The 14,010-nt window shown below is 53.3% G+C and overlaps 1 protein-coding gene across 1 annotated transcript in view; it reads right to left on the bottom strand.

Moving 5' to 3' along the window:
* Window positions 1-14,010, bottom strand: part of ADCY1 (adenylate cyclase 1) — a 122,044-nt gene that overhangs the window by 73,175 nt on the left and 34,859 nt on the right. Inside the window, exons 3-4 of the mRNA XM_059932901.1 lie at window positions 8,278-8,396; window positions 1,439-1,550 (exon numbers count right to left, since the gene is read on the bottom strand). Of these exons, the coding sequence (XP_059788884.1) occupies window positions 1,439-1,550; window positions 8,278-8,396 (231 nt within the window). The remainder of the gene's footprint in view (window positions 1-1,438; window positions 1,551-8,277; window positions 8,397-14,010) is intronic.

Below are 14,010 nucleotides of genomic sequence, written 5' to 3'. Positions count from 1 at the left end.
AAAAGAGGCCCTGGCGGGCCAAGTGGGACCCTGGTCCAGAAGCTTCCTGGTGAGGGGGGAGGAAGCAGCAGGCCTGAGAAAGCTCCCAAGCAGCACTGTGAGAGCCCCCGGCCGCCAGTCACCCCCTGCACCGGACAAAACACGCATCCTGACCCAAAGGCAAAAGGTGCTGGAGGCCCTACAGCCAGCCCCACGCACGGGCACAGCCAACGCTCATGCCCTCCCCGCCTCTTCTGTGCTCCCCTGAAACCCCAGGCAGCCCGGTCCGCGGGAGGACGACCGGGAGGCCTTCTCCCAGGAAGGCGAGGTGGCACGTGTTTGCCCAGACCACAGCCTCGCTCCCAGGAGCAAGTCCAGTGGCCACGCGGACAAAGGCTGCCAGGGCCTCGAGGACAGGCAGCTCCATGCCCAGCAAAACGACATTACAGCCACTGTGACCGCTGCTCACTCTTCCTGCAAGTCGAGAGCAAAGGCCGGGGCCTGGTGTTCTGTGTCCTGCGCAGAGGCCGGCCTGAGTCTGTGGCCCACGCGGTACCCACCACCCAGCCCCCTACACACACCCAACGTCCCTCATGACTCCTGGCCACTGCATAAGCCAGGCCCAGCCAGGGGTCCTCTCTGCACCCTGTTCACTGAGGGGACGTTCACTCTTCCTTCCAAGAGCTTTAACTGTCACCTCCTCTGAGAAGGAGTCTGACCTCGACAGAATCTGCCGACCCCTCCCTCCATCCCTCTCTCCCTCCCTCCCTCCCTCCGTCTCATAACCACCCACTCAGGGGCCTCTGTGTCCACCTCGAGTGAGGCTGAAGGAGAAGGTGAACTTGTCCATGTCCTTGGGTGCCCCCCATGCCCTGGCAGGGCAGGGAAGGTGGGTGCCAGAGTCCCAGGCCTGCATGCTGCAAGCGAGGCTGTTAGCCTGGCCTTGGCTTGACCTCTGCAGGCCTTAGATGTGACCTGTTCCAGGAAGACTTCAAAACCCTGGCGCTCAGCCCGCAGCGAGCAAGGGGGCCGGGCCTCCTGAGATGTCACCCACTGACCCCCAGCAGGCAAGTTTCAAGTCCAGGCAGCGGGGCCCGGAAAAGGGCAGCCCAGGCCTGCTCCAAAGAGCCCTCCGCCAAGGCCAGCCCAAGCGACATCCGGCACAGGACAGAAGGGGGAGGGCGGCCCGTACGCAAGACCACACAACTCAGCCGGTGCCTCGTGCTGCCGGGGCCCCTCACTGGAGGCGCTGCCTGTGCTGGTGCAGCGTCGTCCTGTCTGCAAAGGCGGCGCTCAGGTCCCAGGGAAGGAACCAGCGAACAGTGAGGCTGAAACAACAGGTGAACCCCGCGTCCCATCCAGCCTAGGTCACATCTCCAACACGGGGATCCACCTGGCACATCGTCACCCCAGGAGCAACTCAAGTTAACCTCCGGACAAAGGGAGCGGCTGCGCTTACCGTGGCCAGTTCGTCGAACTTGCCGAAGAGCTCGTTGAGGAGTTTCACCAGCTCCTGGGCCGTGCACTGCGAGGCCAAGCCCGTGAAGCCCACGATGTCGGCGAAGAGGATGCTGCAAGACAAAGGGGTGCCCGCTGCCCTCCTCCGCCGACGGACGGACGGACAGGCTCCTGCCACTCAGACAGACCTTACCTTCGCGTGTCACCTGAAACTAGAGCCCCCTGCTGATTCCTCAAGCAGCGGAAAAGGAAGGCTCTGCTCTTCCCATTTCACAGGTGAGAAGACTGAGGCTGGGAGAAGCCGGGGGTGCTCTTTGGTCATAGAGGGAAGAAATGCTGGGGCCACTCAGAGCTGCTCCCAGGACACAGGGCAGCAGCAGTGACCACCGCATGCTGTCTCTGTACTCGGTGTCCCCCAGACACAGGGGGCAGCTCAATGCCCACTAGGCCTGTCCCTTTTCCCAAGGTGGCCCTGTGACGGGGCCGGGGCTGGTGGCAGGTGAGCAGAAGTGATGTGATCTTAAAGAATAAGCAGCCCTCCTCCACACCCCCTACAGGTGATGCAGGCGACTGAGGCCCAGGCCCCGTCAGAGCCTCACGGGAGTCCTGTGCTGTGCACAGGGTCACCCCTCAGCCGGCTATGAGGGCGGGGCAACCTCTCTTATATGCTGGGCGTCCGTTTACTACAGTACCTGGGTCAGTCTAAACAATTCACTGTCTACCCATAGCACACAGCCAGCATCCTGGACGCCAGAAAGACTTTAAAAGGCTTAAGTAATGAGGACCAAGGCAGGGCAACGGAGAACCTCCCCGAGCCGTACGTTTGGGAGAGGCTGGGGTTCCTGACGAGTCGTCCAAGCACCCTGACCCTCCCACATGTGAGGGACGAGGGAGATGGGATCAGGGGCCTATCTCAGGACGAGGTGCCCCACGGAACCCACTTGGGAGAGGCCATGGGGCCTGATCACGGAGCTGCTGGACCAGAGCCAGGTGCCACTTCTGGACCTCTCGCCCCAGGGGAAAGAGAGCCCCTCGCTCTTGAAGACGCTGCATGGCCAACTTTTGTCACCTGCAGCCAAAAGCACCCTCAGCTGTGAGACTTGGGAAATCACACACATGGTACGCTGGAGGGGTCTGTGAGACTTAAACATGCATCTCCGGTATAAATGAAGAAAGTGATGTGGAATTAAAGTAGTTTGTTCTTTTTACACAACTCTGTTCATATCTTAAAACTCCTGATGCCAGATCTTAACTCAGTTCTGCATTTTCAATAATACCTCATGCCAGAGAGTAGCGACCCACATCACAGGCAGGGACCAGGAACCCACATCTCAGAGAGGCTTCTCCCTGATGAGGCCCTTGCCCCACCAGGTCCACCATGCCCTGCCCCAGCTTGGAAAGATGCTGTGTTCACCCCGTGACAAGCCTAATGTCCACTTATAATCCTCTACCTGCAGGGCAGCTTTCCCCACTGAGACAGTGAGGAACCGGAGGACGCAGACCCGGCTTATACATCCCCCAGCACCGAACACAGAGCAAGGGGGATACGCATGTGTGTTATGCATGAATGAATGAGTAAAAACTGGGTGTCTAGGATATAGAAGTGTCACTGATACTGAGAAGCTAAGAAAAGGGATTGCAAGAGTGGGCGGAGAGAGACAACACCGATTTTCTCCCCTCTGTTTTGGTATAAAATTCAGGCTTATTTACATCTCTGAGGAACCACTGTGTTTTCTTCCTTCTCTATAACTAGCCATGCATTCACAGGCCTTCCTCTGTCCACTGGCTTCTCAGCCTCTGCCCATTCACTTCATTCCTCAAAAACCGACTGAGCATTGCCCACCCCCATGCTAGGAAACCCCCAGGGCTTGCCCTGCTTGTCCTCCTCCACTACCTGCGGGAAACCTCACCCCCGAAGCACCCAACATCCCCCATGCACACAGGCAAACATGCGTGGACGATCTCTTACACCCCACGTCCCTGTCCTCAGGAGCTCAACATCTGGGAAAGAAAGCTCACAGGAGGGAGGGACAGAGCACAGGGAAGCAATGATATGGGAAGCCTGGAATTCTGCAGGAAGGCACAACACCCACTTCGCGGATGCAGCCAGGCGGGAACAGTCCTCCCCAGGGATTATCCAGACAAACAAGGAAGGAAGGAAGGAGGGAGGGAGGTGAGAAGGAAGGAAGAAAGGAAGAGGGGGCTGATTCAGAAGCGCAAATAGCATGTGGAAACTAAGATGAGTGAGAAACCGTATAATGACTTATCAAAAGCTGAGAGAGGCAGACTGGTTGGAACCTGAGTACAAGCAGTAAGCGGTGGAGCACAAGTCTCCAGGATGAGAGGTTCCTGAGTGTCGACGCAGGAAAGGCAGGAGGCGGAGCAGTGGTTAGAGCCTGGACTCCAGTAGGGTTGTTCAGCTCCACCATTTACAGCAACGGGACTCCAGGCAACTTATCCAACACTTTCATATGTCAGTCCTTCCATCTTTAAAATGGGAATAAGACTAGAGTCCAAATCGTAGGTTGTGAGGGGTTAAAAGGATTAACAAAGCACTTAGAGTAATACCTTGCACCTGATAATAGCTCAACAATTGCTTACTTACAGTAATTTGTAAGGGTTATAATGCAACAAAAATATTTATTGAAGGATCTATGCGCTAGGCAATGTTCTAGGTGCTTGGGACTTAGCAGTGAACAAAAGATTCAAACGTCACTGCCCTCCAGAAGCATCCATTCTAGTCAGGGGAGGTGCATGTTCACAGTATGTCAAAGGTGACGAGTGTAACTATGGAGAAAAATGAAGGAGGGAAGATAGGTATGGAGCTCTGAGCAGGTCAGATTGACAATTGAGTCCTGAAGGGAAGAGAGGGGGAGCCATGAAGACACTGGGAGAAGATTCCTGGCAGAGGGAACAGCAGGTGCTATTGCTGTGATTTTTGTTGGATACAGAATTCTTGTCTTTTTCAGTTCAGCTTTTGAATATGCCACCCCACTGCCTTGTGGCCTCCATGGTTTCTGATGGGAAATCTGTTAAAAACTTTATTAAGGTGCTTCCCTCTTCCTGCTTTCAAGATTCTCTCCTTGTCTTCGGCTTTTGACAGTTTGATTATTATGTGTCTAGGTGTGGTTCTCTTTGAGTTTATCCTAATTGAGTTTCTCCGATGTGTAGGTTAGTGTTTTCATCAAATTTGGGACATTTGGGGCCATTGTTTTTTTCAAATATTTTTTCTGCCCCTTCTTCTCTTTCCTCTTTTCTGGGGCTCTCATTAGGAGTGTGTTGCTATGTTTGATGGTGGCTCTCAGGTCTCTGAGGCTCTGTTTACTTTTCTTCATCCTTTTTTCATTCTGTTCTTCAGACTGGATAAACTCAATTGACCTATCTTGAAATTCACTGATTCCTTCTTCAGTCTGCTCAAATCTGCTGTTAAGCCCCACATGAATCTTTAATTTTAGTTATTTTTCAAATTTGCAATTTCTATTTGGTTGTTTTTTATAATTTCTATCTCTTTATTGGTATTCTTTATTTGATGAGAAATCACTCTCATACTTTCCTTTAGTTACTTAGACATGGTTTGTTCTTTGAACATACCTAAAATAGCTGATTTTAAAGGTATTGTCAAATAAGTCCAATGTCTGAGCTTCCTCTGGGATAGTTTCTATTGACTGTTTTTTTTATTCCTGTTAAGCCATGCAATCTTGTTTTTTGCATGTCTCATATATTTTTATTGAAAACTGGAAAACATAATGTAGCAACTCTGAAAAATATACCCGCTCCCCCTTCTCAGGGTTTGTTGTTGTTGCTGTTTGTTTATGTTGCTGTTTATTTAGTGACTTTTCTGAACTAATTCTGTAAAGTCTGTATTCTTTGGTATGTGAAGCCACTAAAGTTTCTGCTTTGTTCTTTTAGTGGTCAGGTAATGACCAGACAGAAATTTCCTTAGGTGGCTGGAGCCAGTAAGTCTCTCAGTCTTTGACAATGGGGTTATGCATGTTGGGTCATGCTTCCAACACTCAGCCAGGCGGATTACAACTCTGCCTTAGCCTTCACTTCCTGCTTGCACAGAGCCTCAAGATCAGCCAGAGCTGACAGCATAGGGCCTTCTCAGGTCTTTCCTGCGCATGCACACATCCCTACACTTGTACATGGTCTTCTGGTTCCCAGAAATATTTCCTTTCAAAGTCCCTGATGGACACCTCATTCCTCAGTTTTTCATTTAAGTTTTTTGATTACCTTGCTGCTTGCCTCATCTGTTATCACTGCCTAAGGCAGCTATGATGTTAAACAATTGCCACTGATTGTTTTCAACAAATGTACCAGGCAAAGGCTATTCACACTGAATGAAGTCAGGTCGAATAGAGATAAGCCCATGAGTGGGGTTTTCCAGGGAATTTCCAGGCAGTCAAATAATGGTAATTCCCTGAGAATGGGGCTTTGAAAGAGTGCCAACCCAGTTCTGTCCCCTCCAGCAGCTGCCAGGCTGCAAGTTTTCATCATGATTGCAGCCGTTGGTTTTCAAAGCTATTGTGGACCTGGGAGATGGGAGGATGGAAGAGAGCAAGTTAAAACTGCACAAAGCTCACTGTTCCTACCAAGATTTATCTGTTTTCTTATAAAAAACATTCCTGGATTTTTGCAAAACTTTGGTTAATTTCCAGTGTTCTGACAGTGTTGATTCTGACCATTTTCTCCAGTGTTGTCATTGTTTCTATGGAGGAGAGGATTTTCACAGCACTCCACTATTCCCAATGGCATCAGCCTGCTATGAGCTGTGAATGGCATACTGGGCTTGGACATAATAAGGACTGTAGAGAGGGCAATGAGATGTTCATATTTGGGCTGTAGAAAGATGTCTCTGAACCCTGATGGAGGGTGGCCAGAAGGGCTAGGGTGCAGCTGGCACCATCTGTGACAGGGAGCCTCAGCTTCCTCTCCTATCTCAGGGCTGTCCTGCCTGCACCCAGCACATTGGCCCAGCAGGGGACATGGATGGAGATTTTTCAGCAGCAAAGGGAAGCTGTAACTCACCACATCTGTATTTACTGTTATAGGTAAAGGAGAGGAAGGGAAAGGCCCTTGGGTGCCCATGCACTATGCCCACCTCCACCTGCAGCCCCAGAAGACCCTTGATGTCTGATGCCTTCCCTGCCGTGTGCAGATGCTCTGCCCTGGCAAGGTACTCCCTGGACTGTTTTGGTAGTCTGGTCTTCTCAGCAGGGAGCTTGGTCATTCAATCAGGTCCTTACCCAGTAACAAGAGGCAAACGTCAGCATCAGCCAATCCTAGGTCCAGCCCCAGTCCCATCACTCACTGGCCAGGGAGTCCTGCACGCTCACCTGACTTTGCTGAACCTCAATTTGCTCATCTGTAAAGTGGAGGTGACAGTGCTCATAGATGTCAAGGGTGTGAGGACATTAAACAGAACCAAGTGACCTCTCCTGACTGGGCTTCAATGTTGACCCCACACATCAGGCCTTAACCCCATTCAGCTTCAGCATCCTCTGTAGGAGGACAAAACTGGTCCTTACCAAGAAGCACAACAGCAGAAGCGAGGGCAATCACCAGACAGCTGATAGCCACGCTGACGCACACACAGGGGCAGCCTGGACCCTGATGGGGAGGGTCTGGCAGCAGTGGGCCTTGGCTCATTTCAGATGAACAAGCACCAGCTCACGGGGACCCAGTCTGCAGCACTCGGCACAGACAGGACAGGATTTTCTTAACCTTTTGTGTCTGCAGGGGTCCGGGGGTCAGGGAGGCCTGACACCAACACCCAAGAAAGAACAGCGGGAAGGAAGAGCACTTGGGTCCTTCAAACCACCGTCTCCTGCCTGAGTGACACTTACGTAAAGTATCGACATGATTCCCAGACAAGCAACACTGTTATCTATTCCAGGTACTTTAAAAGGGAATGCATGATATAATACAATTAATTGCTTTTTTAACAGAATCTTTAAAAACAAACAAGCAAACCTCAGAGTGCCCAGGGAAAGCTGATTCACTCCAAGGGCTCAGTTTCCTCGCCTATAAAATGGGAATAACAATCCCTACCTCCTGGGGCTGCCATGAGATGAACAGAGTGAGCAGAACGCCTACCCCAGAGCCTGGCACCAACTCGAACAATGCTCAGCTCTTACCCTGATGCAGGCAAACTCCCAGTCCGATGGCCACTGCCCAAGCCTGGCTTCGGAGCAGAGTCCCCACCCTTTCTAGCCAACACAGAAATAGAAGGTGAAGAAATGAGAAAATGGGAAAGGGCAGCTGTGAAATGCATCACCCGAGAAGCCAACACACCCCCCTTGTGGGAGCTGCTTCCCTGCTGGGCAAGTGCTCACCTGGGCTCCTAACCCACACCTGCTCCCTCCTTCCCTTAAACTAGGGCCCTCTGCTCACCTCTGCCATCACCTCCACCTCCACCGTCCCCTCCCACCTCCATCACCTCCACCTCCTCCATCCCCTCCCACCTCTGCCATCACCTCCACCTCCACCATCACCCCCCACCTCCATTACCTCCACCTCCTCCATCCCCTCCCACCTCCATCACCTCCACCTCCACCATCCCCTCCCACCTCTGCCATCACCTCCACCTCCACCATCACCCCCCACCTCCATCCCCTCCCACCTCCATCACCTCCACTTCCTCCATCCCCTCCCACCTCTGCCATCACCTCCACCTCCACCATCACCCCCCACCTCCATCACCTCCCACCTCCATCACCTCCACTTCCTCCATCCCCTCCCACCTCCATCACCTCCACTTCCTCCATCCCCTCCCACCTCCATCACCTCCCGCCTCTGCTCCCTAGGCCCATCGCAGGGCCAGGCCAGTGCCAGCCCTACCTCACGTTGTCATGCCGCTGGATGTAGATCTTGTGGAAAATCCTCTCCGGGGGCTTCAGGAAGTCCTCCTTCATCTCCATGGCGACGTTCCGGGGCAGGAGGCTCATGAGCAGCCGCTCCTGGACAAGAGAGACAGGCCCACGTGACACGGCAGCTCCCCACAACCCGTGATTCCTTGACACGCCCACCCCAGTGACCTTGGTGCCGAGAAGCTGCCCTCCACGAGGGGCCTCGGACCCTCCTCACACATGACCGGCACGTGGTCCAGTCCCACGGACCCTCCCAGCCCGAGTCTCGGTGGGTCGTGCGCGCAGGCCCGGACTGTCACTGCACAGGTAACTCGCTCGCACAGCGCTGGGCAGGCGCCAGCATCGCCTCCGGAACACCCGGCCCGCCCGTGCGCCCCAGCCTCGGCGAGCAGTGGGTCACAGGAAGGGAGTGTCGCTGCCTCCGAGCAGACCTGTCCTGCCTCGCTCCTCACACCACGGTCCAGCGCGGCCCCAACAGGGACCTCGAGGTGGGCTACGAAAGCACCTGTGCCCCAACAGACAGGGGCCCATGGTCGCACAGAGGTGAGTGGCTTTGGATATAGTGTGGCGTTTCCTCCCGGTCTTGTCTTCTGATTTCCCCCTGATCTGCGGGAGACAAACATTTTCCTCCCCACCCCGTCCCCACCAGAGGATGGAGCAAACGTCTGGGCTTATCCACAGGAGCCGTGCCACCCTGGGGACGCTGTCGCCCTTTCTGGACCTCGGTTTCCTCCTCTGGCCTCCACCTCTCCTCCTCTTGGTGGATCCGCCCCTGGCCTCAGCCCCACTGGCCACACTGTATCTGAGAAACCGTGTTCTAGACACTTGGAGTGAGGCCCCACTCCTCCCTCAATCCCTTTCACAGCCCCTCCCTCCCACTCTGCTTCAGAAAGAAAACAAAGAACGGAATTTAGATCCTGCTTGGAATCAGGTAGGACATCCTACTTACAAGGGTGAACATGGGGCAGGGAGGGGGCACAGGAAGCCCCTCCCTCCCTCCAGCAGCCCCTGGGCCTCGGCCTGCCCGGTGAGTGGAGGGGCCTCAGGTGGGGCCACGTGGGTGCCTGGCATCTCCCCACCCCCGGCGCGGGGTCCGGGTGCAGCCACCAGGCCCGGAGACCCCCCTGGACCGCAGGGCCACCCTGCGGCGTGAGACCACATCCCTGCCCGGGAGCAGACGCTCCTCCGCGTGACATCCTCTGAAGGACAATCAGAGCAGCAGCAGGGACAACAGTCACAGACCCTGAAAGCCCAGCCCCCCTCCCAGCCTGGGGTGTGGGTGTCAGGGCTCGACCGCCTTGGCTCCAGGTGACAAATTGTACCTGATGCACTGGAAGAGTGTCCCCAGGCGACGCATCCCCGCATACGCTTCTGAGGAGGGCGGCCAGGCCCAGGCCCGCCAGATGCCAGGTGGAGCCGAGCGTGTTTGCCCAGGCGAGCCAGGCTGTGGCCGGGGCCCTGGGTCCTGAGCGAGGCCCGTGTCTATGCTGGGCGCCCACCCACTGTGGTCCCCACGCGGCTCCAGGCTGGACAGACCTCCACACTCAGGAGGGACATCGCAAGACCACAGCTGTCCACGGGCACACGGGGAGAGGACCCTCTGAGACAGAAGTGCCAGTCCGAGCGTGTGTTCGGGGACAGTCTCAGGGACAGCAAGCCCCACTGCCCAGGGCACGGGAGCTGGTGTGTGACCTGAGCCTGCATGGGAGGACGTCGGCCATTCCTTAGCAGAGGGGCCTCTGGGGACAAGCGCGAGCACGGCCCATGGAGAGGGGCCTCTGCAGGTGGCCGCTGTCCCGAGGTGGAGGGAACTTGGCAGGGGACTCACTCGGGCCACCATCAAAGGACCCCCTGGAAGCTTCCAGAAACTGTCACCGCCCTGAGATGCAAGGTGGGAAAACAAAAGCAGCTGGACGAGAGGGCAGGCCGCCCAGGAAGGGCGCTGGGGACACACAGGGCAGCTGTGCCCTCTCCCGCAGTCCCAGTGTCGTGGGCGTCTACAACCCTGGGCTCCTGCGCCCCAGAGCCCCGCACAGAGGTGTCGGGGGAAAGGCGAGTCCCAGGGCCTGCAAGACAGCTGCCTGGCCTCACATCCTGGCTCTGCCTCTCGGAGCGGTGAGTCAAGCTCCGTCACAATCCCATCCCGTCTGTCAGGGCGAAAATCACGCCAACTTCCTCAGCAGGGTGTTCTGAGAAGGGGACGAACATCTCAGGCCCTGGCTGACCCTCAGGGGTCCCTACTCGGTACCACGCCTCCCAGCACCTCCAGTGACAGCTCTTCACGGTTTCGCTCTCTTGTCTCCTGCATCTTTGAAATCTGTCGCCTGCACCTGGAAAACCAGTCAGGTGCTGCCCAAGCCAAATCAAACAAGCGAGACTGTGCTTCCCCGGCGCCCATCTCACTCCTTCCTGCACCGTTGGTGATGTGCAAACGCCCCGTCTCACAGCCTCGGAACCGACCGCTCTCCCTGAGCGAGCCACAGCCTCCCCCCGGGGACCCCTGCTGAGGGGAGCCCGCCCCACTCTTGGCCTCTCCATCACCTCGGCTGCCCGGCACCGTCTGGAGTTAGAACAGGGAAACCGAGGCAGCCACCAGGAGGGAAGGAAGGACTGAAAAGGCAGAGAGACACTGACCGGCCCCAGACTCAAGAGGTGATGAGGGGGCAGGTGCCAATCCCAGAGGACAGGGGAGAAGGCTGCTGGTGGCCCAGGTGTGCACACCCAGCGCAGCGAGGGGTGCCGGACAGATGGCTGTGGCGGAGTCAGTGCTGCCCCCAGATCCCTTCTCCACCACCAGCACCACGGTCTAGCCCCTTATTCTCACCGGGGGACTTGGAGACCTGGAATGAAGACTACATAGCCCAGCCTCCTGTGCAGCTAGATGTGGCCAAGGAGATAGGAGTTGAAGGGTCAAGTGGAAGCTTCTGGAATATTCCCTAAAGACAGCTTGTCCTTCTTCCCTCTTCTCTGCTGCTGCTGGGGATACAGTCATGATGGCTGGATCTATACCGACCATCGTTGTTCAGGAGGATGAAGGCCACACACTAGCGATGGCAGACCATTTAACTAGATGGAGACTGGGTTGTGAGGGCTGCGTGGATCAGATCTGCCACGTCAGCCGTAAAGTGCCTGCCCTGGAATACGTATGTAAGAGAAAAGAGTTATCGCACTTGGATAAGCCACTGTCATATGAAGTTCCTAACTGCAGGTCATATTTCTGACCAAGGGCTCAGCATTAACTCCATCCACAAGATTAGTGATAGTGCCTAAAGCCAACACCATTAATAATCAAGACTAGAGAGAAGTACACAACCTCTCCCACAGGGAGCAAAGCAGCCATGTGAAAAGATCAAGCACCCAACCTTGATGAAAAACAAAACAAAAAAAAAAAACCCAGCAAACAACCTAAGACAAAGTAGCTCACTGACATCCTAAAGATAAGACCTGAAATCCACATCCAATTCCAAGCACAGCCCTAAAGCCTCAGGCAGCAATGAAACATTACATTAGGAGCAGACAGCTACGTTAATGAGTTCTAACCAGTGAAATAAGATACAAAGCCAGAAATCAAAGGGACAAATTTATGAATATGGATCATATAAAATATCCCAGGGTCCTATGAAGGCTATATAAAAACCTCAGTGTTTTTCTTGATTATCAAAATGGGACTTAAACGTATTATCCTTAATAAACATTAGATATTTAAACAGCAATTGTGAGGACTCTGCTTCCGGAAAGATGGAGACGTACTTTTCCCTGTTCCCCCCACTAAGTACACCAAAAGTCCAGGATGTTACACATAAAACAGTCATCCAAGGCTCTGAAAGGCAGAGAGGAGGTGGCAGAAACCTCAGGACCAGGGATGGCATGGAGATAAGTCCTTGGACTTTCTTTTTGCCTCACATAACCCAGACTGAGTGCTGGGGATGTGGGTGGCCCAGAGATGCCGACAGGCATGGCAGTAAGCTCCAACAAAAGTCGGCTCTCTCTAATCAAAGGATCAGGATAGGGGCAGCCTCGTGAGAAAACTGCTATACAATAACGGTCCCACTCCAGGCACACCTCCAAAAAAATCTGCAAACCTCCACCCTCTCCAGGCTGTGAGGAAGCACCAACCCCAGGCTGGGGTGTCAGAGAGGCCATGCAGGGGACCCCTGCCTTTGGTCTCCCCCATCTGGTAACACACGGCACACCTCCCACCCTGCTCCACATTGTCAGTGAAGACCAAGGGCTTTCCTGCTCCTCCTTCCAAGTCAGAAGCCAGAACTCTCTCCTGCACAGCAGTAAGGAGGTATCCCCACCCCCATGAACCCCAACAGAGGCCCAGTGTGGAGCCTGGACTTACACCCCCACTAGGAAGTACTGGGGTGGTGGTCCCCACTTTCCCCTGCCAAGTGAAGTCACAGAAAACCAGCCAAAAAAAGAAAAAAGTTCAAAGAAGACACAGAGTCTCATACGTAATACCCCAATTGTCCAGGTTCCAATCAGAAATCACTCATCATACAAAGAAGCAGAACAATCTCAACGAAAGAAGATAATCAACAGACACCAAACGACAGAATAATTAGAATAACTAACAAGATTTTAAAGCAGTCGTGCTAAGAATGATTCAATGAACAGGTACAAACATGTTTGAAAAAGTGATAAAACAGAAACTCTCAGCAAAGAAATAGAAGATACAAAAAAAGAATCAAATGGAAATTTTAGAACTGGAAAAAAATCTGAAATAAAAAGCTCAACAGATGGGAACAACATCAGAATGGGGAGGACAGGGGAAAGCTTAGTGAACTTGAAGACAAAACAGTAGAAATTAACCAAACTGAAAAACAGAGAAAACAGACGGGAAAAATAATAGAAGAGAAGAAACAACCCAGACGTCCATCAACGGATGAATGGATAAACAGCGTGGTCCATCCACACAGTGGAATACTACTCAGCTATAACAGGAATGAAGCACTGACCCATGCTACAACGTGGATGCACCCTGAGAACAGTATGCAAAGTGAAAGAAGCCAGACACAAAAGGCCACATACTGTGTGATTCCATTGACTGATACAGGAAATGTCCTGAGCAGGCAAACCCACAGAGACAGAACATAGATTAGTGGTGTCTAGGTCTGGGAAGAGTGGATGGGGAGTGACCACGAATGGGTACAGGTTTCTTTTTGGGGCAATGAAAATATTCAAAAATTAGATTATTGTGATGGTTACACACTCAAAATATCAAAAAAACCATTTAGTTGTTTTGAACTTTAAATTGAACTTAATAGTACTGATACATAAACTATAGATCAATAGGCTTTTTTAAATTAAAAATAAATAACAACTATAGTGGTTTCAAAAGATGCTGTGAATGAGTCAGACCTCTTTAAAACTCCATCCTGTATCACTGAAAAGGAAACTTGCTTCCTCTTGATAAATTTCCTGACAATGGGAAATCAAAATTGTCCCATTTACCATGTTAGGATGACAACTGAATATGTGCTTTGTAAACAGCTGTGTGTAATTTTAGAATTACGACTTAATAATGGTATTTGAGGAATATCAGGGCCTTTGGAGCAGTGGCCTCTGCAGTCAGGGCAAGGAGGCTGATCTCAGGGGTAGGACCTTGCAAGCCCAGGCTCCCTGGCTCGGCTATGGGGAACGGCAGGAAAGGAGGCCACCAAGGAGCTAAGGGGTGACCTTCAGAGGCCTCTCACCCCCC

Source organism: Balaenoptera ricei, chromosome 9 (genome assembly GCF_028023285.1).
Source record: "Balaenoptera ricei isolate mBalRic1 chromosome 9, mBalRic1.hap2, whole genome shotgun sequence".
Classification (NCBI taxonomy): Eukaryota; Metazoa; Chordata; class Mammalia; order Artiodactyla; family Balaenopteridae; genus Balaenoptera; species Balaenoptera ricei.
The sequence above is the reverse complement of the archived record's forward strand: the minus strand, read 5'-3'. Positions and strand labels throughout refer to the sequence as shown.